The sequence below is a fragment of the Nelumbo nucifera genome, chromosome 5, assembly GCF_055504915.1.
Source record: "Nelumbo nucifera cultivar China Antique chromosome 5, China Antique-T2T, whole genome shotgun sequence".
Lineage (NCBI taxonomy): Eukaryota > Viridiplantae > Streptophyta > Magnoliopsida > Proteales > Nelumbonaceae > Nelumbo > Nelumbo nucifera.
Genome location: NC_142653.1, coordinates 42,143,745 through 42,168,725, shown reverse-complemented (window position 1 = coordinate 42,168,725; position 24,981 = coordinate 42,143,745). Strand labels below are relative to the sequence as shown.

The 24,981-nt window shown below is 38.2% G+C and overlaps 1 protein-coding gene across 4 annotated transcripts; it reads right to left on the bottom strand.

Annotated features, from left to right (window-relative positions):
* Positions 1-276: 276 nt before the first annotated feature.
* LOC104587063 (uncharacterized) lies at positions 277-24,066 on the bottom strand. 4 transcript variants are annotated; one of them, XM_088888679.1, is made up of 9 exons: positions 23,729-24,066; positions 19,547-19,646; positions 19,314-19,434; positions 14,925-14,963; positions 12,355-12,476; positions 12,135-12,256; positions 11,869-12,028; positions 3,146-3,256; positions 277-714 (listed from the first exon to the last, which is right to left on the bottom strand). In XM_088888679.1, the coding sequence occupies exons 1-9, from the start codon at positions 23,853-23,855 to the stop codon at positions 603-605; spliced, it is 1,014 nt and encodes a 337-aa protein (XP_088744805.1). In that variant the 5' UTR covers positions 23,856-24,066; the 3' UTR covers positions 277-602. The 4 variants fall into 4 exon arrangements, with proteins under 4 accessions (XP_088744805.1, XP_088744806.1, XP_010242817.1 ...); XM_088888680.1 differs by having other exon boundaries at positions 277-711; XM_010244515.3 differs by lacking the exon at positions 14,925-14,963 and having other exon boundaries at positions 284-714.
* Between the last annotated feature and the right edge of the window lie 915 nt (positions 24,067-24,981).

The window sequence follows — 24,981 nt, the reverse complement described above, 5'->3', positions numbered from 1 at the left end:
GGGCAAGTTGATACTGTTTTTTAGTTTTTTTTTTTTTTCTGAAACTAGTTCAAGGGGCCAATTTAGGTCTCCTCCATCCCCTAAACCGGTCAGATCATGATACACCCACTATAGGAACGTATCAGAGGGGTCCCAGAAGGATATGTATCGACCGATATGGGCCAATACATATTGATACTTTGAACATTGGTTCCATTACATATCGTTGGCTGTAGAATGAATCCCTAAACCCGATGAAATGTTTCGTGAGAGGTGTGCAGATATTCAACAACACGCCACTTGGGGTGGTTCCTGATGCTCTCAAGTTAAGGTTGTTGAAGACGTTGAACAATTCGTTAGCATTTAGCAATGAACATCGACAAGAGGACAACGACATTTGCATGACGACGGTGGTGGACATATTGAGGATGCAGGGGATCAATAGTCGTAGTAACCTAGTAGGAAGCCTAAAATTCCCCAAAAATGGCACACGACTGCATGCAAGCGGGATCAGCAAATGGAATTCCATACTCTATAGCAAGCGGAAACCTTTACCTCTCCCCAGTCCCCACCAACGAATTCCTCGATGTTGCCTGAAATTCCCCTCTAACGAATTCCATCTTCTACGCATCCCACTGACGCCATCTTACCTTCTCGGAAGTCTGGCGAGCCGTCCATTCGGTTGCCACCTGCCTCTCCGAGCTGGGAATCCGAAAAGGTAATGCCGTTCGACTACTGTCCCCGAACAAAGAAAGAAGGATGAAGAGAGGGGGAAAGTTATAATTTTCAAGGATACTGATTCATCAGAGTTAGAGACAGATATAGAGATGGAGACAAAAACTGAGACGAAATGAAATTTAAAAAAATATGAGGAAGTCTATGATGCGGAAAAGATATGGTATGAGAAGAGTTTTGACCAATCAAAACCCACCCATGAATTTTGATAAATAACACTTGATTGGTTACTACATTTATGATTCCAGTTGACTGGTAAAAAGTTTTTTAGATATCATATCCTTTCCACATCATAGTCAAACCCTTAAATATCAGTGATGTTATATGTAAACAAAGTGTGACGAAAAGTTAATGGTAAAGGATATTAGACAATTGTCAAAAAACTTTAGGGTAATTTAATACAATATGTAAACAATAAGGATAGAGTTTAGTCAATTTCCTAAACTATAGGGGTACTTCAAGAAATTTACCCTTTTTTTGGGTATTGAATCACTCGCCTTTGTGCCTTCACGGGGGCTATATTTCATATTTTGTTAACGTAGTACAACACTTTTTTTCCGCAACATTCTAATAGCTCTTCTCAAAGGTGGTGTGAGCCAATAGTGGGGTTCAAAACTGCATCTCTTTTGGGACTACCCAGTTTATGTATCAACCAAGTCACCATTCAGTTGGTTTTGCTATATTTTGTTTGAAAGAAAATTTGATACTATGTATTATTTGTTTTGTTGTAATAAGATAATTTTAGTTAAAAGCATTTGTTTTATCAACACCTGACCAGTGTATTATTTTAAGATCATTTTTGTTAAGGTTATATTATAAAAAATGTTCTAAGTTGTTATTAACTTATTATCATGGATAAATTACATATGTCAAGTCAAGGTTTTAAAAACAGAACCATTTTGGCCACTAGTTTCTGGGTCGATGGTTCAACCATCTGATTCGAACGAATGACCCATTCCAACTTAAAAACATTAAAAATTAAAATGAAAAAACAACCAAAAACTATTGAACAGATCGACGGTTCAACTACCTGGGTGAGCGGATCACTAACCAAATCAACAATTTTTGGCCAAGAACCGGGTTAAGGGTGAAAATGGAACCAATTGCCGAAACAGTTCCCGGATTGAACAGTCCAACCATTTTGGTCAATATCTGTTCAAAAACACTATGTCAAGTAATCTCTAATCAGGTCAAACCCAATTATCCCAATTAATTAGTTTTGTTCTGGGTCTGTTTATACTTTTATACAATTAATTTGGCCGGGGACTGGTCCACCCTCTCTCGAATCAGGTCCAACTAGACCTGGCAAAAATTTGACCCTCAACCAGTGAACCCAACCCCAAAAAATAGGGTTAGGGTCTTATATTTAGTTACCTGAATTTGAGAATGACTCGACTCAACCCAACCTGGAAAAAAAGTGGGCTGGGTTGGATTGGGTTGGGTTGGGTCATGGGTCAACCAACTAACCAGATTGTTAGGTCTAATTGGGACTATTTATGTATTGTTACAAATTTTCACTCTTTAATCTTTACTATTTAACGTTTACTCTTTGAATTGTTAAATGTTTAAATTTTTAATTTTATTTTTGGAATTTAAAGTTAATTCCTTTAATATTGACATTTTTCTTGTATTTTCTCTTTATTTTTTTTATTTTCTCTTTTTTTTTTATTTCAATCCTAACCCGAACATTTAGGGTTAGGGTCTAATATTTTTCAACCCAACCCAAAATCAACCCGAAATATCTTGACCCAACCCACCCAACCCAATTGCCAGGTCTAGACCCAACCTATTGACAGATCCAATGCCAAAAGCATTACAAACTTTTGAAACACATCAAATCATCAAGCTAATCCATTTATTAACCCGGAACCAGTCATGACTTTGCATCCAGTTTTGGACCCAAAACCGTTTGATCAGAGTAGCGGTGGCCAAAGCAATTTCTTTTCCAGGTCGGTTTTTAAAACCATGATAGCAATAGCCTTCACTAAACTCCAAGTAGCTCTATCCATCATGGCTCTCTATTCCAACTTAGGACCTTTTTTGTGGACATATGGATTGGTTCTAATATCAATTATTAATTATTTGACAAAAAGTTTTTAAGACTACTGAAACATGTAAAACAGCTTTAAGCTATATAACCTTCAGTACCATATAGATTGGATTAAGTACAAGGTTAGTAGCGGACTCAAAAGATATTATATTATATAATTAATGAAATGCAAAAGAATTCAATATGTTAGTATATTTACAATCACAAAGAAAAGACATTTCATCCTTCCTGAGGTAAAAAAGAACCCATACAGAATGTCCAACTTTTTTTTTTACATGCAACTCAAGTATACATTTTCTTTTCTGGACGATGTGACCAAGTATACATTTCGCGTCTACTGTTATTGCAATTAAAAGTCAGGAGATCATTTGGAAACATTACCGTGACTCTTCTGTTGAAACATTCGAGTAGCTGTAAGTAAAATTTTCCATCTTGAACCCATTTTGTCTGACCTTTTTCCAGGAAATCTTCCATGTCTCGAGCAAACTTTGCCTACATTGAACAATCACAATTGTTGGATAGAAGTCCAAAGGGCAACTCAAACTAGATATTCAGAGTCACTATTCCTAAAGAAACCTGAATAAACTAAAGGCAAGGTGTGCTGGAAAATAAAATTTTATAGTCAACATAATGTTTTAAAAGGTGCAAGGGGCAAATTGTGCTTAAGGCGCAAGGTGAGGCGCACACCTTTTTGAAGCAAAGCCCAAAAATTAAAAAAAAAATGCTAAAAATAAAATGTCAGGAAATTAAAAAAAAATGCAAAAAAATAAGAAAATATTAAATATAACATTAATAAAAAATATATAACTTAATAAATGTTTTAAAAACCTATTATCTAAAATTAGAACACATAAATATAACATGTAAAGCGTATTAAAATGAAAATTTTAAAAATAAAATCAAACATATAAAGCATTTTCAAATATGTAAAACCCACAATCTCTTTATTTTCCCCAATTGCATTACTTCAAGTAGCTAATGTGATGTAAACCATATTACATTCCTCATTTTATAAGCCGCCTTTGTACCATGCCCCTCAAGACAAGCCCAAACAAGTCCATTTTAGGATCTTAAATTCTTAGTTCTCACATAAAAAATAATGATTTTGTAACTTTAATTGTCTTTTAAAAAGATACTTTATTAAAATGAATGAATAAACAACATTAGAAAATAGGGGAAAATAGAGTGTTCTTGAAGCTTCGGTGAACGAGCAAAGCGACCAAATTTAAGACCCTAACATGGACTTGTTTGGGATTGCCTTGAGGGGCATGTGCGGAGGTCCGGGGGCGGAGCCCTTGGCCTAGCCGCTAGGTTCAAAAAAAAAAAGCAAAAAAGCATGAAATTTTAAAAAGGCATACACCTGGGCTGAGGTGCAAGGCGCATTAGGCACATACCTAGATGCATTTCCATGCGCCTTTTGAAAGGGTTGTGCCTAGGACCTAGGTGAGGTGCATACCTAAAGTGCATGTCGCCAATGTGCCTAGGTACGCCTTTTAAATCACTGAGTCAACAGCTTTATGGACTCGTAATTGTTTCCTTTCTTCATTTTATTAAAATAAAGAAAATAAATGCAAATCAATGTACACATAAAATTAGAGACCAAGAGATAACTCAATGGACCTTTTCTGGCACCTTGGCTCGATGATTCATAACAAGGGAGAGATCAAGGAGGATGTTGCCCATAGGATTAGAACAGGATGGACAAACTGGAGGGGTGCATTTGGAGTATTATGTGATAAGCAAATACCACTTAAATTAAGGCCTTGTTCGTTTACAATTTTGTAACTTACTTACCCAGGTAAATGTTTCCTTGGTGACACTTAGGTAAATTCACTTACCTATGTTCTTTTGATTCTCAGGTAAATAATAGAATGACTTTTTTACCCATAAAAGCCAAAGTTAAAATGAGCAAACTTGTCCCATTATGTTTTATAAACTTTCCCCCCATGTGGGAAAATTACTTACCCACCTAGGAAATGGATGTTTTACCCAGGTAAGTGAAACTGATTTTACCATGGGGCCCAATACTTAGTGCAAAAAGAACACTGTAAAATTGGCCAATGGGAAAAAGAAACCCATTGACCAACTTTTCTCCTCTCATTTATCGGTAAACGAACAGGGCCTAAAAGGAAAGTTCTATAAAATAGTCATTAGGCCAGCTTTGTTGAATGGGCTAGAGTCATGGGCAATCAAGAAACATGTCCAAAAATGAGTGGCAGAAATGCATGGGTGAGTGGAAAACCTAAAACTAGAAAGGATAGAATCAGAATTGAAGTCATTTGAAGGGGCATCAACAGCACTTATAAGAAGTGATTTGTTGCAATGTTGAAAGGTCTAGGAGTAGACCAGAAAGGAGACAGGTAGCAGGAAGAAATGATTTAGGCACCAATAATTTAACAATGGAAAAGGCATTAAACGATACGGAATGGAAAAACAGGATTCATGCAATAGTTGGGATAAGGCTTTGATGATGATGATGATGATTTATTTATTTTATATTTGGGATTATTCCAGCAACAGAGAAAATGATACATGATACTAAATGCATTATCAAACAGCGTAGTGGAGAGCCACTATGTATTAGCAGAGATATAAGGATCCATGGATCTTTTCATTTTCATTCTTTTTCGAATAAAGGTGAAGTATATTGTATTGAAATAAAAAATGTGTATAGTCTGTTGAGTGGGCCGGTTTGTTTTGTTGAGTGGCCCGATTTGTCTTTAGTTTGTTTTTATTTAATTAGGAAGTTGTTGGGCCTTCGGCCCATTAGTTTTTTATTTTTTAAAGTTGTGACTATTCAGTTTTAGTAGCTGCCCTACTAAGGGCATCCTTGTAATATCTCATCTTTAAGTTAAATATAAATATAATGAGGGGCTGGCGGCTAGGGTTAACTTTCTCATAACTCTAGTTGACCTCCTACTCTTTTCTTCTTCTCCTTCCTTCTCTACTGCTGAAATCTTCACCTTCCCCCTCTTTCTCTCACAATAAGCTTGACTGAATCAGAAAATAGTGATTTCTACTTGGGATTAGAGCAGGTTGAAGGTTCTTGAAGTTGTTCTCTCATGCAGCCCTAGATCGGCCGACTGCATGGTGATTTAAGAGGCTGATCGAAGCTCTCAGGTAAGCCCAGTTTTTGGATGCTCTTGATGGATCTGTGTGCCCTGTAGCTGGTCTAGGGTTTCTCATCAGAATCAGGAAAAACTGGAGAAAGGGGAAGAGTCCTGTTTTTGCTGGACTCTTCAATTTTGACCTAGGAAGTGGCGCCCTAGTTTTTGAGGGTTCCTTGGAGTTTTTTGTAAGGGGCGATTCAAGTCCCACGTGGTTTGGAGGCTTCTAGAGAGGGCGGTTGTCTTTTCTCTCTCTTCTCCCATCCCATAGAAAAGGAATATTTTGTGGAAAGAAAGCCCAAGACACCAAGAAAGTGTTGTTGGTTCCAAAAGGTGTCTTGTTTGGTCTTGCTGCAATTTTTAGTTATTTTCTTTACCTTTTTTGAGAAGCATGGAGGGCCATAGAGTTGAAAATAAGCCCGGTTGTGAAATGGGACCAGTGGAAGGGGGTGCTGCAGACCCCTTCGGGGCTAGAACCATTACTATAGCTAGGCTGGATGGTGCAAACTACTTGGAATGGTCACAATCTGCAATATGGCCATTGGGGCTCGTGGGAAATTAGGGTATATCACTGGTGAAGAGGTGAAACCCGAAACTAGCAACTCCCGGTGGGTGCAAGAAAATTATATGGTGATGACTTGGTTGTGTAATTCCATGTTTCCACATATAAGTAAAAATTTCTTATGGGCAAACACTGCTAAAGAAATATGGGATGGGGTTGCAGAAACCTATTCACAAAGGGAGAATGTTGCTAGGGCTTATCAACTGAGAAATCAGATTATTGCTACAAGGCAGGGAGATAGATCTGTTGCAGCCTATTTTTCAGCCCTTAAGACCCTGTGGCAGGAGATTGACCATAGGGTGTTTGAATTCCTTGTTGGCCTTAACCCTGAGTATGATATTGCACGACAGCATCTTCTTTCCAGGGATAGTGTCACTCTCTCCCAAGCATATGCTTTTGTGTCAAGGGAGGAGTGCATGAGGGATGTGATGATGAAGACCCAAATTTCTGATCAGTCTGCCATGGTAAGTGCTGTGAAACCTAAACAAAGTGGCGGTGAAATCAAGAAGGAAGACAAAAGAGACTTGGTTTGTGACTACTGTAAGAAGCCTAAACATACAAGAGATACTTGCTAGAAGCTTCAATCACATCTTGTGCCGACTAGATTGAGAAATAAGAAGGGAAATGCGCACATGGCAGTTAGGTGACACTCCGGCCCCTCCTACTACAGCTGCTTTGGAGTCTGTTGCAATTGCTACAGTAAGGGCCGAACTTGAGAGGTATGGGCTACTTCTGAACCAGCGGAATACAGCTAGTTCCAGTTCAGCCGCAAGCGGACAACAAGGTACAAGTGGCACTGGTGGAGTTCACTCTACCTCCTTTGCTCACACAGGTAGTTCACACGTCACTGCAAATTATGTTTCCACTTCAGGTAAGGAGGGACCTCCTTGGATTATAGATTTTGGAGCCTCAGAGCACATGACCCATAGCTCCACTATTTTTTCCTCTTACCAACTCTGTTCTGGCAGAGATAGGGTCTCCACTGCTGATGGATCCCATGTTCCTATTGTTGGGAAGGGATCTGTCAAGATTAATGATTCTATTTGTTTACCCTCTGTCCTTCATGTTCCCAGATTGAGCACAAATTTGTTATTTGTTAGTAGTTTGACTAAGAATTTGAACAACTCAGTAATTTTTTCTCCTGGACGTTGTATTTTGCAGGATCTGGATTCAAAGAGGACAACTGGGAGTGGTCGTGAAGTGAATGGAATCTACCTCCTGGATGTTCCCCCTCACCAGAGTCATCATGTTAGCAGGGACTGTGAGTCAGGATCTGTGAGTCAGATTATGCTTTGGCATAATCGTTTGGGCCATTTGTCTTTTTCTTCTTTGAGTTCCTTGTTTTCAAAACTTGTTGAGTCTGTTAGTCTATCAAGTCTGGAGTGTGAAGGTTGTCAACTTGGAAAGCATTGTAGACATTCTTTTAAACCTAGTAATAAAAGATGTTCTTCTTCTTTTGATGTTATTCATTCGGATGTGTGGAGTCCTTACCATGTTCCTTCTATGGGAGGCTATCGCTATTTTCTCCTATTTGTGGATGATTTCTCTCGATACTCTTGGATTTACTTGATGAAATCCCACGATGAAACACCATCCTTGGTGCGGCAATTTCATCAGATGGTACTAACACAGTTTGGAACAAGAATAAAGGTATTCAGATCTGACAATGCCAGGGAATATTTTGAAAGACATCTTGCCTTGTACTTGTTAGAATATGGTGTTGTCCATCAGAGCGGTTGCTCCTATAGTCCACAACAGAATGGTGTTGCAGAAAGGAAGAACAGACACATTGTTGAGACCGCAAGAAGCATGATGATCACATCTACAGTTCCGGTTCGGTTTTGGGGTGATGCAGTTCTCACAGCAGTATATCTGATTAACAGGGTGCCTTCTTGTATACTTGGATTCAGCACTCCATTCAGCCTTCTTTTTCCTCAGGGGGAGATGTTTCATGTTCCTCTCAGGGTATTTGGGTGTGTCTGCTTTGCACACATCCTTGGTCCTCACCGCTCGAAGCTTGATCCCAAGGCAAAGAAGTGTGTCTTCCTTGGATATGCAGAGAATCAGAAAGGGTACCGCTGCTATGATCCAGTCTCTGGGAACCAATATGTTACCATGGATGTCACATTTTTTGAATCCACGTACTTCTTCTTACAGAATCCTTCTCAGGGGGGAGTGTTTTGAGGAAGTAAGTCAGTAGTCTATCCCTCTCCCAGTTCTAGTCCCTGTGTCACCTCCTGTGCTTGACCACCACCCAGTGCCACCTACCTTGCCACCTCCTTTGCGCTCTATTTCTTAGCATTACTCACGACAGAGACTTCACAAGGCGGTTGATTCCACTACAACAAAACTCACACCACTTCCTGTCGTTCCCTTGGAGACTCCAGATTCGGCTGATACGGATTCAGGTATTCCTCTTGATCCCGCTACTATTTCAGTTCCCATTGATCCTACTAACTCTGTTACCGATAACCTTGATCTCCCTATTGCTCTTAGAAAAGGGAAGAGAAAGTGTACTACTCATTGTATTTCACAGTACTTATCCTACAGTGGACTTTTCCTTCCTACCGTGCTTTTCTCTCTTCTCTTGATTCAGTGTCTATACCCAAGGGTGTTAGTGAGGCTCTCTCCAAACCTGAGTGGAAGACAGCTATGCAGGAAGAGATGGAAGCTTTGATTAAGAATCAGACATGGGACATTGTGGACCTACCAGAAGGCAAGGACACAGTTGGATGCAGATGGGTTTACACAGTAAAATATAAGGTAGATGGAAGTATAGAGAGGTACAAGGCAAGACTTGTTGCAAAATGATACACACAGACCTATGACATTGATTATTTAGAGACCTTTGCGCCAGTTGCAAAGATGACCTCCGTTTGGATACTCCTTTCCCTTGCTGCCTCATACTCTTGGCCCTTGTTTCAACTAGATGTGAAGAATGCTTTCCTAAATGGGGATCTGCAAGAAGAAGTGTATATGGATCTTCCTGCTGGTTTCTACAATGATACTGAAAAGGAAAAGGTATGCAGGCTTAAGAAGTCATTATATGGCTTGAAACAATCTTCCAGAGCATGGTTTGACAGATTCAGAAAGGCCTTGATTGATTTTGGCTACACTCAAACTCAATCCGATCACACTTTGTTTGTGAAGCGCAGGGGATCTTTGGTGTCAATCCTAATTGTTTATGTGGATGATATTGTTGTCACTGGGAATGATCTGAGTGAGATTGATAGTCTGAAGAGGAACCTACATAAGGAATTTGAAATTAAGGATCTTGGAGAACTGAGATACTTCTTAGGCATCGAAGTTGCAAGATCGAAACATGGAATTTTTATCTCTCAAAGGAAGTATGTCTTGGACCTTCTTCAAGAGATAGGGAAGCTTGGAACAAAGGCAATTAGCACCCCTATTGATCAGAACCATAAAATCAGTGCAACAGAAGGTGAACCAGTAAAGGACATTGGGAGATATCAGAGACTTGTGGGTCGGCTGCTATACTTGTGTATGACAAGACCAGACATCTCCTATGTAGTTAGTGTAGTAAGTCAATACATGCATGCCCCGCGAGTCCAGCATTGGGATGCAGTTGACAGGATCCTTGCTTATCTGAAGGGACATCCAAGCAGAGGCATATTGTTTACTGATCATGGACAGTTGAAACTAGAGGCTTATACAGATGCCGATTCGGCAGGATGCCTTGATGACAGGAGATCAACTTCAGGAGTGTGCACCCTAGTTGGGGGTAACCTAGTCTCATGGAAGAGTAAGAAACAAACAGTGGTGGCAAGATCAAGTGCTGAAGCCGAATACAGGTCCATGGCGCATGGAGTTTCAGAACTTCTCTGGATCCCGTTCTCTATTAGAAGAAATTGGTGTACAGGCAGAAGAACCCATGATGCTATACTGTGATAACCAGGCAGCAATTAACATTGCCCATAACCCAATCCACATGACCGAACTAAGCACATTGAAGTGGATAGACATTTTATCAGAGAAAGGATAACTTCTGGAGAAGTCTGTCTTCCATACATTGCTTCTGATTTGTAGCTTGCTGATGTTCTCACAAAGGGTGTTGCAAAGAACAAGCTGGAGCATGATCTACGCAATTTGGGAATGTGTGGGATTTACTCCCAACTTGAGGGGGAGTGTTGAGTGGGCCGGTTTGTTTTGTTGAGTGGCCCGGTTTGTCTTTGGTTTGTTTTGTTTTAATTAGGAAGTTGTTGGGCCTTCGGCCCATTAGTTTTTTATTTTTTAAAGTTGTGACTATTCAGTTTTAGTAGCCGCCCTACTAAGGGCATCCTTGTAATATCTCATCTTTTAAGTTAAATATAAATATAATGAGGGGTTGGCGGCTAGGGTTAACTTTCTCATAACTCTAGTTGACCTCCTACTCTTTTCTTCTTCTCCTTCCTTCTCTACTGCTGAAATCTTCACCTTCCCCCTCTTTCTCTCACAAGAAGCTTGACTGAATCAGCAAATAGTGATTTCTACTTAGTCCTCTATACAATGAGATGCTGTACATACATAACCTTTTAGGACCTCAAAAAAAGTCCACCCTCATAAAAGACGTGGAAAAAGCATCATCTTTGTGTATAGACAGCCAATTCCTATGTTCCTCAACTACCAAATTAATCACCCCTGATTTTGAAAATGATTTCTGCAAATTAATAACATCGATGTCTGTATTTTTTTTTTGGAAAAAGGTAAAGTAATTTTATTCATCAAAAAAAACATACAAGCTGGGATCTCAAAATAGCATCGATATGTCTGTATGGATCGTTGGATCTATTTGTCTAATAGATACTTTTTTCTGGATTAATGAAAATGTGCAAAAGCTCTATTTACCTCTACAATTCTACGAGTCTTTTTTAAGACTAGAATAAACATATTCAATGTTATGAAACCACTCAAAGCTCAAGCCTCAAACGTATTAGCAGAGACAGCAAAATGCCATCACTACAAAAGATTGGCAGTTCCAGGTTTGAAAAAAATTGCTTTATATAGCATTGAACACATCTACTTCAGATAGACTTGGGAACATGTGAATCTCATAATAATCCTACATGTATATCAGTTGCATGACTCATAATGTTTCTGCTTGACACAAGTAGTTTAGTTGTAGTGCCAGATGATGTGAATGTGAATGTATGTGTATAACAGTGATCAATGTTGACAATATGCAATTTCCAAAAGAAGTATCCTCACTGCATCTGCCACACATGGCTTTTGAATTCATAACTTTACCTGTTACTCTGGTAAGACTGATTTGTTTGTTAGGACCTTGTTTTTAAGGCTTACAATTAGAAAATCAACCTTCAAATAGAGATTGAAGCCGCCACTTCAAATCTTCAATGGTTTTATTAGAAAGCAAATAAATGTGCCAAAACAAGAAAAAAGAAACAAAAGGTTTCCAAAAAGGTAAGATGGAAGCTGACCTCTCAGGAGCAATTCTCCTCTTGGCAAGCATGAGTGTCAAGAAAAGAGGAACCATAGCAGCAAATAAATGCTTAAGAGTATGCCCACTGACAACATGAGAAGTCCATTTATAGATCGGTTTGTCTTCTGCTTCTTCTATTTTAGCCAAGAGATAAAATGCTGCAACAATGGGAATTAATACCATGATTAATCTGGTTCACTGTTAAAGACAGCACTTCCACACGACAAAATTTCATGGAAAATCCATGTTCCATGAACCACAAACCTGCAGCCCAAAGCCAATAAGCTGAATGCGTATACATTGGAGGCAATAAGATAGCCATTATAGGAATGACAATGCAGGGAACAAACTGGACAAGTGCATATGGACGGAGATCGTCAAAATACCTGCACCATAATAAAATAGCAAGATTTATGTGATGAAATCACTAGGTCCAGAAGGTAATCATCATTAAATGGAAAAGAATAAGATCTTGCATCCTTGCCTCCAATAGAAAATGCTTATTATACCCGTCAGAACAAGGGGAATGATAGACAATGTTCCCTTCTTGTCATCGATCCTTTCAATGATAAAGATTGATATAATTGATGTGAATGCAACGGTCATCTGCATTAGTTAGGAAAGTTTCAGTATGATATGTAAAAAACAGTCAACACATAAGAACATAAGAGAGTGCTATCAAAAAATATAATAACATAAGAGAGTGAATGGCTGCAAAGGCAGCAACCATTTGGACAACTTGAGAGAAAACAAATTCAAGGATCTTTGGGGAGCAGATAAGAAATAAAGAAGCTTAGATTGACTGCATAACAGCTAGGGTGGCAAACTGGATTAAATCATTGGGTGTTTCTTCTCCTTAATTGATATAATAATGAGAAAGTGGGGACTGGGGAGAAATGGCTGCAACCTCCTCTTAAAAGAAGGTGACTCAAAACATATGGACACTACCAGAAAGACTTCATAAAATTTAACTTTGATGGGAGTAGTTTTGGAAGCCTGGAACCTTCTGGTGTGGAGGAGTCTTTAGGGATAAAGAGGGTAGAATAAAAGCTATACTCTTGGGTCCTGTGGGGGAAAGGGATTTTACAAGGGAAAAACTATTGGCTGTTCTTCAAGGAATACAGCTGGCAAGGGGCTTAAATCTGAATATGATAATCATTGAATGGGACTCACAGGCGGTGGTTAGGTGGTTGAAGAATGAAAGAGAAAAACAGTGTGGACCTACAGAAACGAACTTAGGAAGAGCAAGTGGCTCACAAGGGACCTTCAGGTGAAGATTCAATGGGTACAAAAGTTGGAAAATGGCATGGCAGATGCACTAGTCAAACAAGAGGTAAATAGAGGTCAATGTTACTGAGATAATTTGTAAAGTGAGAATACTTTTTTGGGTAGGGGAGGATCTTCCACTCTTCCCAAGGCACATGAAATCAGTAGAAATTGCTTAAAGTTGTTTTTGATATGATCCTTGTGAAGAAAAAAAAAAGAAGTTGAAAGGTTTCCGCAAGAGAAAGGAAAAGAAGAAGTAGAAGAGAAAGGAAGAGAAGAAGAGAAAGGAGGATCTTCCACTCTTCCTAGTCGCCTAGCCTCGCCTTGGCACCTTGAAAACTATGGTTTGGAGAGAGCCTCACTGACACCCTTGGGTATAGACACGGAGTCGAGAGAAGAAAGGAAGGCTCGATAAGGAGAAAGTCCACTGTAGGAGAGATATTATGAGATACAATGAGCAGTACACTTTCTCTTACCTTTTCTGAGTGCAATAGGAAGGTCAAGGTCATCTGTAATGAGGTTAGTGGAATCAACAGGAACTAAAACATCAGAGGGAGCAAGGGGAATACATGAGTTAGTGTCATCCGAATCTGGAGTCTCCAAGGAGCCAATAGGAAGTGATGTGGGTTCTTCTGTTGTGGAATCAACCTCCCTGTGAAGTCGTAGGCGCTGTCATGAGAAGCACTAAGAAACAAGACACAAGGGAGGTGGTAAAGTAGGTGACATAGGAGGATTAAACACAGGAGGGTCAGACACAGGGGCTAGAATCGGAAGAGGAATAGACTACTCACTTCCTTCCCCAAAACACTCCCCCTGAGAAGAACCCCTCTAGAAGAAAGGTGTGGACTCAAAAAAGGTGACATCCATAGTAACATACCAACTCCCAGAGACTAGGTCATAGCAACAGTATCCTTTCTGATTTTCTGCATACCCAAGAAAAACGCACTTGTTTGCCTTTGGATCAAGCTTCGAGCGGTGAAGACCAAGAACATTAGCAAAGCAAACACAACCAAAAACCCTAAGAGGAATGTGGAACATCTCCCCCTCAGGAAAAAGAAGGCTAAATGGGGTGCTATATCCAAGAACATGAGAAGGCACCCTATTGATTAGAAAAACTGTTGTGAGAACTACATCACCCCAAAATCGAATTGGAACAGTAGATGTTATCATCATGCTCCTCGTAATCTCTACAATGTGTCTGTTCTTCCTTTCTGCTACACCATTTTACTGTGGAGTGTAAGAACAACTGCTCTGATGAATTACTCCATACTCTGATAGATATGAAGCAAGGTTCTTTTCAAAATATTCCTTGGCATTGTTTGACCTGAGCACTTTCACGCGTACCCCAAACTATGTTAGCACCATCTGATGAAACTGTCGAACTAGGAATGGCACCTCATCACGGGATCTCATCAAATAAATCCAACAATATCGAGGAAAATCATCCACAAATAAAAGAAAGTATCGATAGCCACCCATAGAAGGAACATGGTATGTATGGTCCCCACACATTAGTATGAATAACATCAAAAGCAGATGAACATCTTTTATTACTAGCATTAAAGGAATGCCTACAATGTTTTCCAAGTTGACAACCTTCACACTCTAAATTGGACAAATTGACAGACTCAAATAACTTTGGAAATAAGAAACACAAAGAAGGAAAAGACAAAGCCCCAACCGATTATGCCAAAGCATAATCTGACCCACAGACTCTAACTCAAAATCCCTGCTGACATGATGACTCTGATGATTGGGAAGCACATCCAAAAGGTAGATTCCATTCACCTCACGACCACTCCCGATCGTCCTCTTTGAAACCAGATCCTACAAAACACAATGGCCAGGAGAAAAAATCACTGAGCAATTCAAATTCTTAGTCAAACTACTAACAAATAACAAGTTAGTACTTAATTTGGGTACATGGAGGACAGAGGGTAGGGAAATGGAGTCAGTTATCTTGACAAACCCCTTCCCAGCAATGGGAACATGAGATCCATCAGCTATGGAAACTCTATCTCTGCCAGAGCAGAGTTGGCAAGAGGAGAAAATGGTGGAAATACAGGTCATATGCTCTGAGGCTCTAGAATCTATAATCCAAGGTCCCTCCTTACCTATAGTAGAAACATAATTTGCAATGGCATGTGAACCACCTATATGGGCAAAAGAAGTAGAATGTCCACCACCAGATCCACCTATACCTAGCTGTCCACCTAATAATGGATTAGGGCTGACTGTATCTCGCTGATTAAGTAACTGCCCATATCTCTCTAGTTCGGCCCTCACTGCAATAGACTCCAAAGTAGCTATAGTAGGAGGTCCAGGCAAGTCACCAGTTACTGCCATGTTCACATTTCCCTTCTTATTCTTGAATCTATTCGGCACAAGGTGAGGGTGAAGCTTCCAGTAGGTATCTCTCGTGTGCTTAGGCTTCTTATAGTAGTCATAGATCAGGTCCTTCTTATCTTCCTTCCTGATTTCATTTCCACCCCTGTCTCCACTCTATTTAGGTTTCACAGTACTAACCATCGCCGACTGCTCAAGACCCGGATTCTTCATCATCACATTCCTCCTACTCTCTTCTCCTAATATAAAGGCATATTCCACTTGGAGCTCTTTGTGATGTTAGTGTCTTTTTCTTTTTTCCTTTCTTGAAGCTCTTTGTGACTCTTGGAAGATAAGTGTGTTTGTCTTCCACTTGTAAATTTTCTACTGATGAATTAATGAAAGTGTTATTGATAAAAAAAAAATAATAATAAAGGCATATTCCTGAGAGAGAGTAGCACTATCTCTAGAAAGGATATGTTGCCTTGTGATGTCATACTTGAGGTTAAGTCCAGCAAGAAATTCAAAGACTATTCTTCTCTAAGAGCTTCTGATGGATTGTTGCACCCATGCTACTTTCCCAAACCACAGTCTCCAAATGGTCAATCTCCTGTCATAGGGTTTTAAGGGCCACAAAATAAACAACAATAGGTTTATCTCCCTGTCTAATAGCAAAAACCTAGTTTCTCAACTGGTAGGCCCTAGCAACATTCTCACTCTGTGAATAGGTTTCTGCAACCCATCCCAAATTTCCTTAGTTGTGTTAGCCAACAAAATGTTTTTACTTATATGGGGCACAACATAGAATTGCACAACCAAGTCGTTACCATATAATTCTCCTGTACCCATCGGGAGTAGTTAGTCTCGGGTTTCACTTCCTCACCAGTGATATACCCCAACTTCCCACGAGCACCAATAGCTATCTTGGCAGATTGTGACCATTTGTACCATCTAACTTAACTGTAGTGATGGTCCCAGCCTCGAAAAGGTCTTCGACACCTCCTCCCCATTGTCCCATCTCACTCCCCAATTTGTTTTCAGCTCCGTAACCCTCCATTATGCCCAAAAAAAGGTTAGAAAATCACTTTAAGATGAAAAAAATATGTAATAATCTCCTTAAGGCACCACAGAAACCCTTTTGATACCCTAGAAGCTCCTCCCACAAAAGATACCTTTTCTACGAGAGTTGGAGGAGAGAAGAAGCAGCTGCTCCCTCCAAAGGCCTCCAAAACAGATGGGACTTGAACTGCCCCCTTCAGAAAACTTCAAGAAACCCTAAAAACTAGGGCACCACTTCCTAGGTCAAAAATGAAGAGTCCTACAAAAACAAGACTCTCCCCCCTTTCTCCAATTCTTCCTGACTTTGGTGGAAAACCCTAGACCAGCTACGAGGCAATGCAGATCCACCAAAAAATCCAAAAATTGGGCTAACTTGAGGTCTTCGATCAGCCTCTCACCTCACCATGCAGTCGGCCGATCTAGGGCTGCATGATAGAGCAGCTAAAGTAACCTTCGGCCTGCTCTAATACCAAGTAGAAATTGCTGAAAGTTGTTTTTGATATGATCCTTGTGAAGAAAAAAAAAAGAAGTTGAAAGGTTTCAGCAAGAGAAAGGAAGAGAAAAAGTAAAAGAGAATGTACAATAATACCCTTAATAGGTCGGCAACTTGAAATAGTTGAACAGTCACAACTTAACATAAACTAATGGGCCTAAGGCCCAATAACTTCCTAACTGAATAAAGTAAAAAATAAAAAATAAAACAAAGTTGGGCCAAATAACTTAACATCGGCCCAAACTCAACAAAATCTATGTACATTTCTGTTGATATGTAATACAAATTTCTGCTACTTCTTAAATAATAATAATAAAACCAACACGGAGATATGAGTAAATAAAACAAAATACATGAAGAATCCCTTTTTTATAGGAAACAGTAAAATAATATTTCATGTCAACTAAAAAAGTTCCTAGTTATCTAGCAGGAGTTTAGTAGATCAAAGAAAACAGCAGAATCATCTACTGACCAAACCAGTCTTCTGTCATGCAGCCACGAATCGATGATCAGCAAGCTTTCCATCTTCATTGATGCCTATCACATGTTTTGAACTTTTGATTATCTGAATAGCTGCCTCCTAGCAAAGCAATTTGACCTTTGGAGGAGAGGGCCCTTTTCAAATGGCTTTGTCTAGCAAAGTTTGAGCTAAAAGGTTGAATTGCTAGAGGATATTGAAAAATGTGGTGCATGAAAAGTTTCCATTTGGATTAGGATACCAAATTCTTTTGTCAATACCATAAGGGCAAAAAAAAAGGCAAACTTTAGCTCTCCCAAAAGGTTTGTTTCTATGGACTCAGTCTAAAGCCAAAATCCCAAGATATTCCCAATAGAAAATTGTACCAATTAGAGATTGGTTTATTTAAGTAAAAAAGGAGTTAAGCTCAGTGATTTAGAAGGTGTGCCTCAGGTGTGCCTAGGCACACAGGCAAGGCGCATTTTAGGGTATGTGGCTCGCCTAGGTCCTAGCTACAACACTTTCAAAAGGCATGCCCCCAGTGTGCCTTGCGCTTCAGCCCAATCATGTGCTTTTTAAAAATTTGTGCGTTATAAAAACATTTTTATAGGGACTAAGAATTTAAGACCTTGATATGAGCTTGTTTGGGCTTGCCTCGAGGGGCTTGGTACAGGTACAAAGGTGGCTCGTAGAATCAAGAATGCACAATGTTTAACATCATTAGCTATTTGAAGTAATGTGATCGGGAAAAAAAATAAAGAGATTTAAGAGTTTACATGCTTGAATATGTTTTATATGCTATGCTTCATTTTATTTTTAAATTTTCATTTTAAATATGTTTTACATGTTATGTTTATGTATTTTAAATTGAGATTATAAACTTTTTAAAACATTTGTTTTAAAACTTATGTTTATATTTTTAATCAATATTGTGTTTAATATTTTTAATATTTTGCATTTTTTGGCTTTTTTTGAATTTTTTTACCTTTTTTTTTTTGCATTTTTGTGCCTTGCTTCAAAAAGGCATGTGCCTCACCTTGTACCTCATGCCTCAGGTGCAAAATGGCCCTTGCACTTTTAAAACACTGATTAAGTTATTTAGAAAGATCTTTTACCCCATCAAAGAACTTCTCAAAACTTTACCCTACACCCCGTGATGGGGCCATACCTAATGTGCTATGAGAACAAAGTCATTTTCCTGGAATGAGTTCTGCTTTTACTTTTAACCTCCCTATTCCCAGTCCCCTTTCCACTTTACTCCTACAAATTTCCTAGTCTGTAAGATGGTGTTTTTTCTGTTTTCCTGATTCTCATATGAAAATCTCTAATAATCTTCTTAGTTCTCTTCACCCACCTTCATGGGAACCTTAAAAATTGAAAACAAAGAAAGGATGGTTCTTGGAGAATTAACCTAAGATGTTAGAAACAATTAGCTAATAATGAATTTGAAAGTTCCACCATTCTCCTTGGTTCTATGGTTCTCCACACCAGATGGTGCACAAACAATTAGCTAATAATGAATTCATGGATACAGTTTTTTATCAATAACGAAAATATTTCATTAATTAGAAAGAAAGTACAATAGGGAGAGGTAAGCTCTCTTGATTAATAAATAAATTCCTCCATTCATCAAAAAAAAAAAAAAAACTACCTTTCATCATGAATTCTATCTAAGATGGTCTTCATGAATACATGTACTATATTGCAAAAAATAAAACCAAAACTTGCAGAACAGAAATGACTCAATATGTTTTGCAGGGAAGAAAAAAGAAAGAGAAATCACTATTCCATGAAAAAGGTAATCATCCTTCAATCTAAAAGAAAAAAGAAGAAAGAAACTTACTGGCAAGCGATCCCATACAAGCCGAGCATCATTTGGCTTGAGATGATAGTAGGCAGAACCAAATGCAACTGCTGTTACACCAATGAAAAAAATTGTCCAACCCCACAATTCCCCTTGTGTGCTATAAGCACAACAACAATTCATGAGCAATTCACAATCAGCCATCAAGAGAAATAAACAAACAAAAACAATAAATAGAAGACATCAATCATTGATAAACCTATAAATGTTACCTGAAATGAAAATAGTTTCGATGATAGCAAAGTATAAGCCCAACAATACCAACAACAAGAAAGGGGAAATTTGAAACCACATTCAATGTATTTGGTATCCCTGAAAAAATAATAACCTTGTAAGGTATGATATAACACACAGAAACATATTAAGGACAGTTTACCATGCTAATAAATGAATAAATGAAGCATCACGCAATTGCATTTTCAAGTTTCTCACAACACCAACTCAGAAATCATCTAACCACATACATAATATAACACAAGACACCCCAAATACCAGTAGAAACAAAAAATTAAAAAAAAAAAAAAAACTTTTTTATAACACCAAAGTTATAACTTCATCAGTAATGCCAGATAGTACAGTTAGGGTCTTTGCACAGATGCCCTATTTGTAAAAGAGCCCCAGTTCTACTGAATTCCTGGGACGGGGATGGGGGACAGGGTCTTTGTGTTCTGCAAATATACATCACACTGCTTTTATTAGTGTCAGTTCTGGATATAGAAAGGGGAAAATTCAATCCTTTGACATTAACATTACACAAGCATTTTACATTTTTTGAGAAAAAAGTGAAGTATATTATATTGATTGTATAATAGGGATACACCCAGTACAGGGAGTCACTGTACATGTGATGAGAATGCACAAAATATCAGATGATGTAATACAGAGAGTGGCTATACACAATCATTTACTCTTCTTGCAATCTACATCCTAATGGAAGGAAACAGATTTCTATAAGTACATTGTGTTAGGTGACCAAAACCAGTTGTGTCAAAAGATTTCTTGTGTAGTTATGTCTATAAGGGCCTTTTCATTTACATGGATGTTAACATGTCAAAATATTACTTGTTTCAGTTTTAGACAAGAATAAACTGAAGTTTTCAATGCCATCATGGTGTATCATGGCAAAGGACAAGTAGAAAAAAAAATCAGATAATAAAGAATAGACATTTGCAAAATATCAACGGGGAAAATAAAGACATAGATAAATACAACAAAACCTAGGAATCTGTACCAAAAAATCTTTTAATGAAAAGTCCAAAGTTTTGAGGAAAATGTATGAACGTTTCGAATGAAGATAAGGGCAGCCAACTGCATAAGGCTCCCACCAATGCAAGCTATGGGGAGGGACACATGTGCGCAGCCCTACCCCTGCACATACAGAGAGGCTATTTCCAAGATTTGAACCCTGGTTACCCAGGTCACAATGGAGCAACCCAGCTGTAGGCCCACCCTCATTTCAAATGAAGATCTAAACCATTAAAAGAAAATGAGAGGGATGAGGACTCTTCCTGTTAAAAGATTAACTAAAAGAGAGACTTTCTACATAACCAAAAAACTATCTTTTCAAAATTCAAACAAACTAAATAAATGCATCCGACATTTTTGAGACATAGCTTTCAAGCATCCCAACATGAGTAAAAAAAGCTGCTGCTCCATTTTTATACATTTAGCCCACCACTCCTATTCCATAGGCAGAATTGATAGGTAATTTCAATAGGTTATTAATAATAACATAAAAGGGGAAGGACCCAAAAACCCAGTATAAATAGCAATTACATAGTTAATTGGGAAAAAAACACTTAAAACATGTATATCAAAATGTGTCTACATGACAAAAGAAGAATAAAAAATTAATGAGCCCTATTGGTTCATTTTAGGAATTAGAGTTGAAAACAAAGAACTCCTTCAACACAGATGGCCACCAACCCAACCGTAGGCCCACCCTCATTTCAAATGAAGATCTAAACCAAAAATGAGAGGGATGAAGACTCTTCCTGTTAAAAGATTGATAAAAAGAGAGACTTTATACATAACCAAAAAACCAAGTATCTTTTCAAAAATAAAACAAACTAAATAAATGCATCCAACATTTTTGAGACATAGCTTTTAAGGATCCTAGCATGAGTAAAAATAGCTGCTGCTCCACTTTTATACATTTAGCCCACCACTCCTATTCCTTAGGCAGAATTGATAGGTAATTCCAATAGGTAAAGGCAACCTTATTAATAATAACATAAAAGGGGAAGGACCCAAAAGCCCAGTATAAATAGCAATTACATGGTTAATTGGGAAAAAAACACTTAAAACATGTATATCAAAATGTGTACATGACAAAAGAAGCATAAAAAATTAATGAGTCCATTGGTTCATTTTAGGAATTAGAGTTGAAAACAAAGAACTCCTTCAACATAGATGGCCACCAAATGTTTGTCTATCAATCACCCAAAGAACTACATCTGAGAATGAACTCTTGTCCTTATGCATCTTTTGTTTGGAATTGATTGTCTCTCTTTGGTTGCAGGTGAACCCCTCCGTCGGATGTGGTAGGCCTCTTTGATCCAAGTTTTATCGGATGTTCAAAGAAAAGGGGAAGAGTAATGTGGAAAGCCACAAGAGCAGCTATCCTCCAGAGAATTTGGGAAGGGAGGAACAATAGAATCTTTCAAGGGCTTGAAAGATCTAAGGAGAAAACCATTGACTCTGAAATGAATTGGCCTATTCAAAGACTATTCATTAGAGGACATTCTCAAAGGTTGGTTTATAGTGGAGAATTCAACATTAAAGATTGTGGTTCAAGATCAATGGACTCCTCCAGCACAACAAAGGGTGAAGTTTAATTTTGATGGAAGTTCCTTGGGCAATCCGAGCCCCTCCGGAGTTGGGGGAGCATTTAGAGATGGGGAGGGTAAACCGATTGTGTTGTATTCCAGACCATTAGATGTGGGAGATTCACTAAGATCTGAAATTATGTCCTTACTTCAAGGCTTGAGGCTAGCTAAACAGTCAGGCTTTCATAACCTTGAGGAGGAAGGAGAGTCAATGTTACTACTAGAATGATTGTGGACAGGAAGCATGGGGGTTTGGAAATGTAGACAGAAAATGAGGGAAATATTCTGCTATGGAAGGGAAGTTAGGGCTCTCTTTAAGTGGACAAAGAAATATGCAAATGGGTTAGCTGATGCTTTGGCAAAGCAAGGGACTTATAGGGAAGATCTTTTCTGAGCGGTGCTGTAGTTTCTGAGATAAATTTTGGGCCTTGTGGGGTCAACACTCTTGTAGTGAGTGGTTGACATTTGTACTTTTTATATTGCCCAGTATTACCATTCACAAATCCTCCAGATTTCCACTTGATTTGCTTCCTAAATCAATTTCAATAGAACAATAAAAAAGAATCTTCTGTCCTGCCAAGGTCCAAGAGCCATAAGATAAAATGAGTTAACCAATATAAGGAGTCTGGTTTCCATATTCTCAATTCCCTATTTATACACTGGTTCAGCTGCTTTTTGTAAGAAACTACAGTAGCTATTTCCTTATCATAGTATTTTTCCTTTAAGCCCTTCTAAAGAAGGAAGAGAAAATAGAACAAAAAAAAAATCAAATTTGGGGGCAGGCGTTTATCCTTAGCACATTGGTGCAAAAACTATGAGATTAGTTTAGAAACTCAATTTTCTGATAAATCCTCTTTGTTTCTATCTTATATCTTATAGTTTCGTTGCCTTGGTTTATTCTTCACAGAAAGGATATGCTACATGTGAAAGAGAAGAACAAGAGAGTTCTTCCGTCTAATGCAGCAGCTAATCCAGGTATTTACTTAGTGATCAGATTAAACATAAATCTTTATGATTACCAATCAGATTAGTTAGAGAAAAAGAACCCCTAATTACCATTCTTCTTGAGTAAATTTATGCAGTTCATGAAGTTGAGACAAGGCTTCCCTGAGCTCAGTGGTAGCATAAAGTCAACCAGTAGTCCTTAAAAATTCAAATTTCCGTCATCTCAATCACTATAAATTATTATTTCTCAATGTAGAAATTTCAGATAGAAAAATTTCAAGGTATTTCTAACTTCCCAAAACACAATTCATCTATTTCGATACCCAAATACACTACAAGAGTTAACAGAGATCAAACGAACTTGAACGACTTCACATAGCACAGAAAAGCCAAATCAAAATCTTCCTAGTGACCTTAGGATCAAGTGAAAAAAAAAAAAGAAACCAAATTCAATTCCCAAACCCATCACGAACAAACCTTCGGCTTGAAAATCCCAAATATAACACGCTACTATAAGAAAAACAAAGAAAACGTAGAGCGAGTTAAAGAATCAAGCATAATCAAGCATATACAATCCACAACAGAGTGAAGATGGAGGAAGTTAAAGAAAAATTGAAGTACCGAAGAAATCGCGTTGATCGGCGAAATCGTGATATTCTTCATTTTGGGGAATTGCTGGAGTTACGATCATCAGAACTACGAAACACACAATCGCAACCCCCCATACGTACAGAGTTCGCCTCTCCATTTCGTCGCACTAGACAACCAGGAGAGAGAGAGAGAGAGAGAGAGATGTCTAAAACTGAAAGAAACCGAGAGAGAACGGAGAAGGTTGAAATTCCTTTTACGACGGGTTCTTATGACAGTGGCTCGGCTCAGCCGGTTGGACAATCAGAGATGCAAGAAGACTTTCGCTCAACTTGTCTCAGCTGACTGCAGACGATGAATTAAAACCAAAACGTCCACGCGGCGTTCAACGGCGAAGATCCACTTATAGTCGGCGTGAGCCCATTTTAAGTGGATTCGGATTCGGTCCTCACAACATCGAATTCAGATTGCATCCATGAACAAAAAAACATACAAGTACGAAGATATTCTTAATGCACGGCTGTAAAAACTGTTAAACGGTGTGAGGGAAATTTTGTGACTTGTGAGGGCGAAATCCGGTCTCATTAATGTGGTGACGGGATCTGCTCCTCATAAATGGGCCATCCACCGTGCAGGAAGATCTCCCGTGAGGCGCTATGTGTGAGGAGCAGATATGGTCTCCGTAATGTAATGTAATGATGTAGCAGTGAGCCGGAGAATGATCACCGCGTAACTGTGGGACGAATATTCTCATAAATTTTGTCTGATACCTATTATGTTTATGTATGTGATGAATTTAGATTTTATTTTTTATGCATAGTTTTATTATCTAATTTAAGAGATTAAGTCATGTTTTATTTCTAAACAATCCACTTTATGGATTTTATATTACTTGAAATGTGTGTTTTTATTTACTTCTAGTGGAGTTAATTAGCATTAACTTTCTATTTTAAAGTAGAGATAATTACTCTTTTGTTATTGCTAAAAAAAAACTCTTTTTGATACTTTTCTTGAAAAAAAAAGTAGAGAATGACCCTCATAATTAATTATACCTATGAATCATTTTGGTTTTTGGTCCTTTTTTTGTTTCTTTTAATAATATTATTTTAATTGAGACTCGCAATTTTTTCTTGTAATTATATATAACTAAAATTTTTATTTAATTTTAATAATTAAATCAGATTTAATTTGTAATTTAAGAGTATTGCTAATGATTCTTAGTTGAATTAGAAAACTGATTACAATGATTAATATGGACCCTACATATTTTGGAATGGAAACTTTTT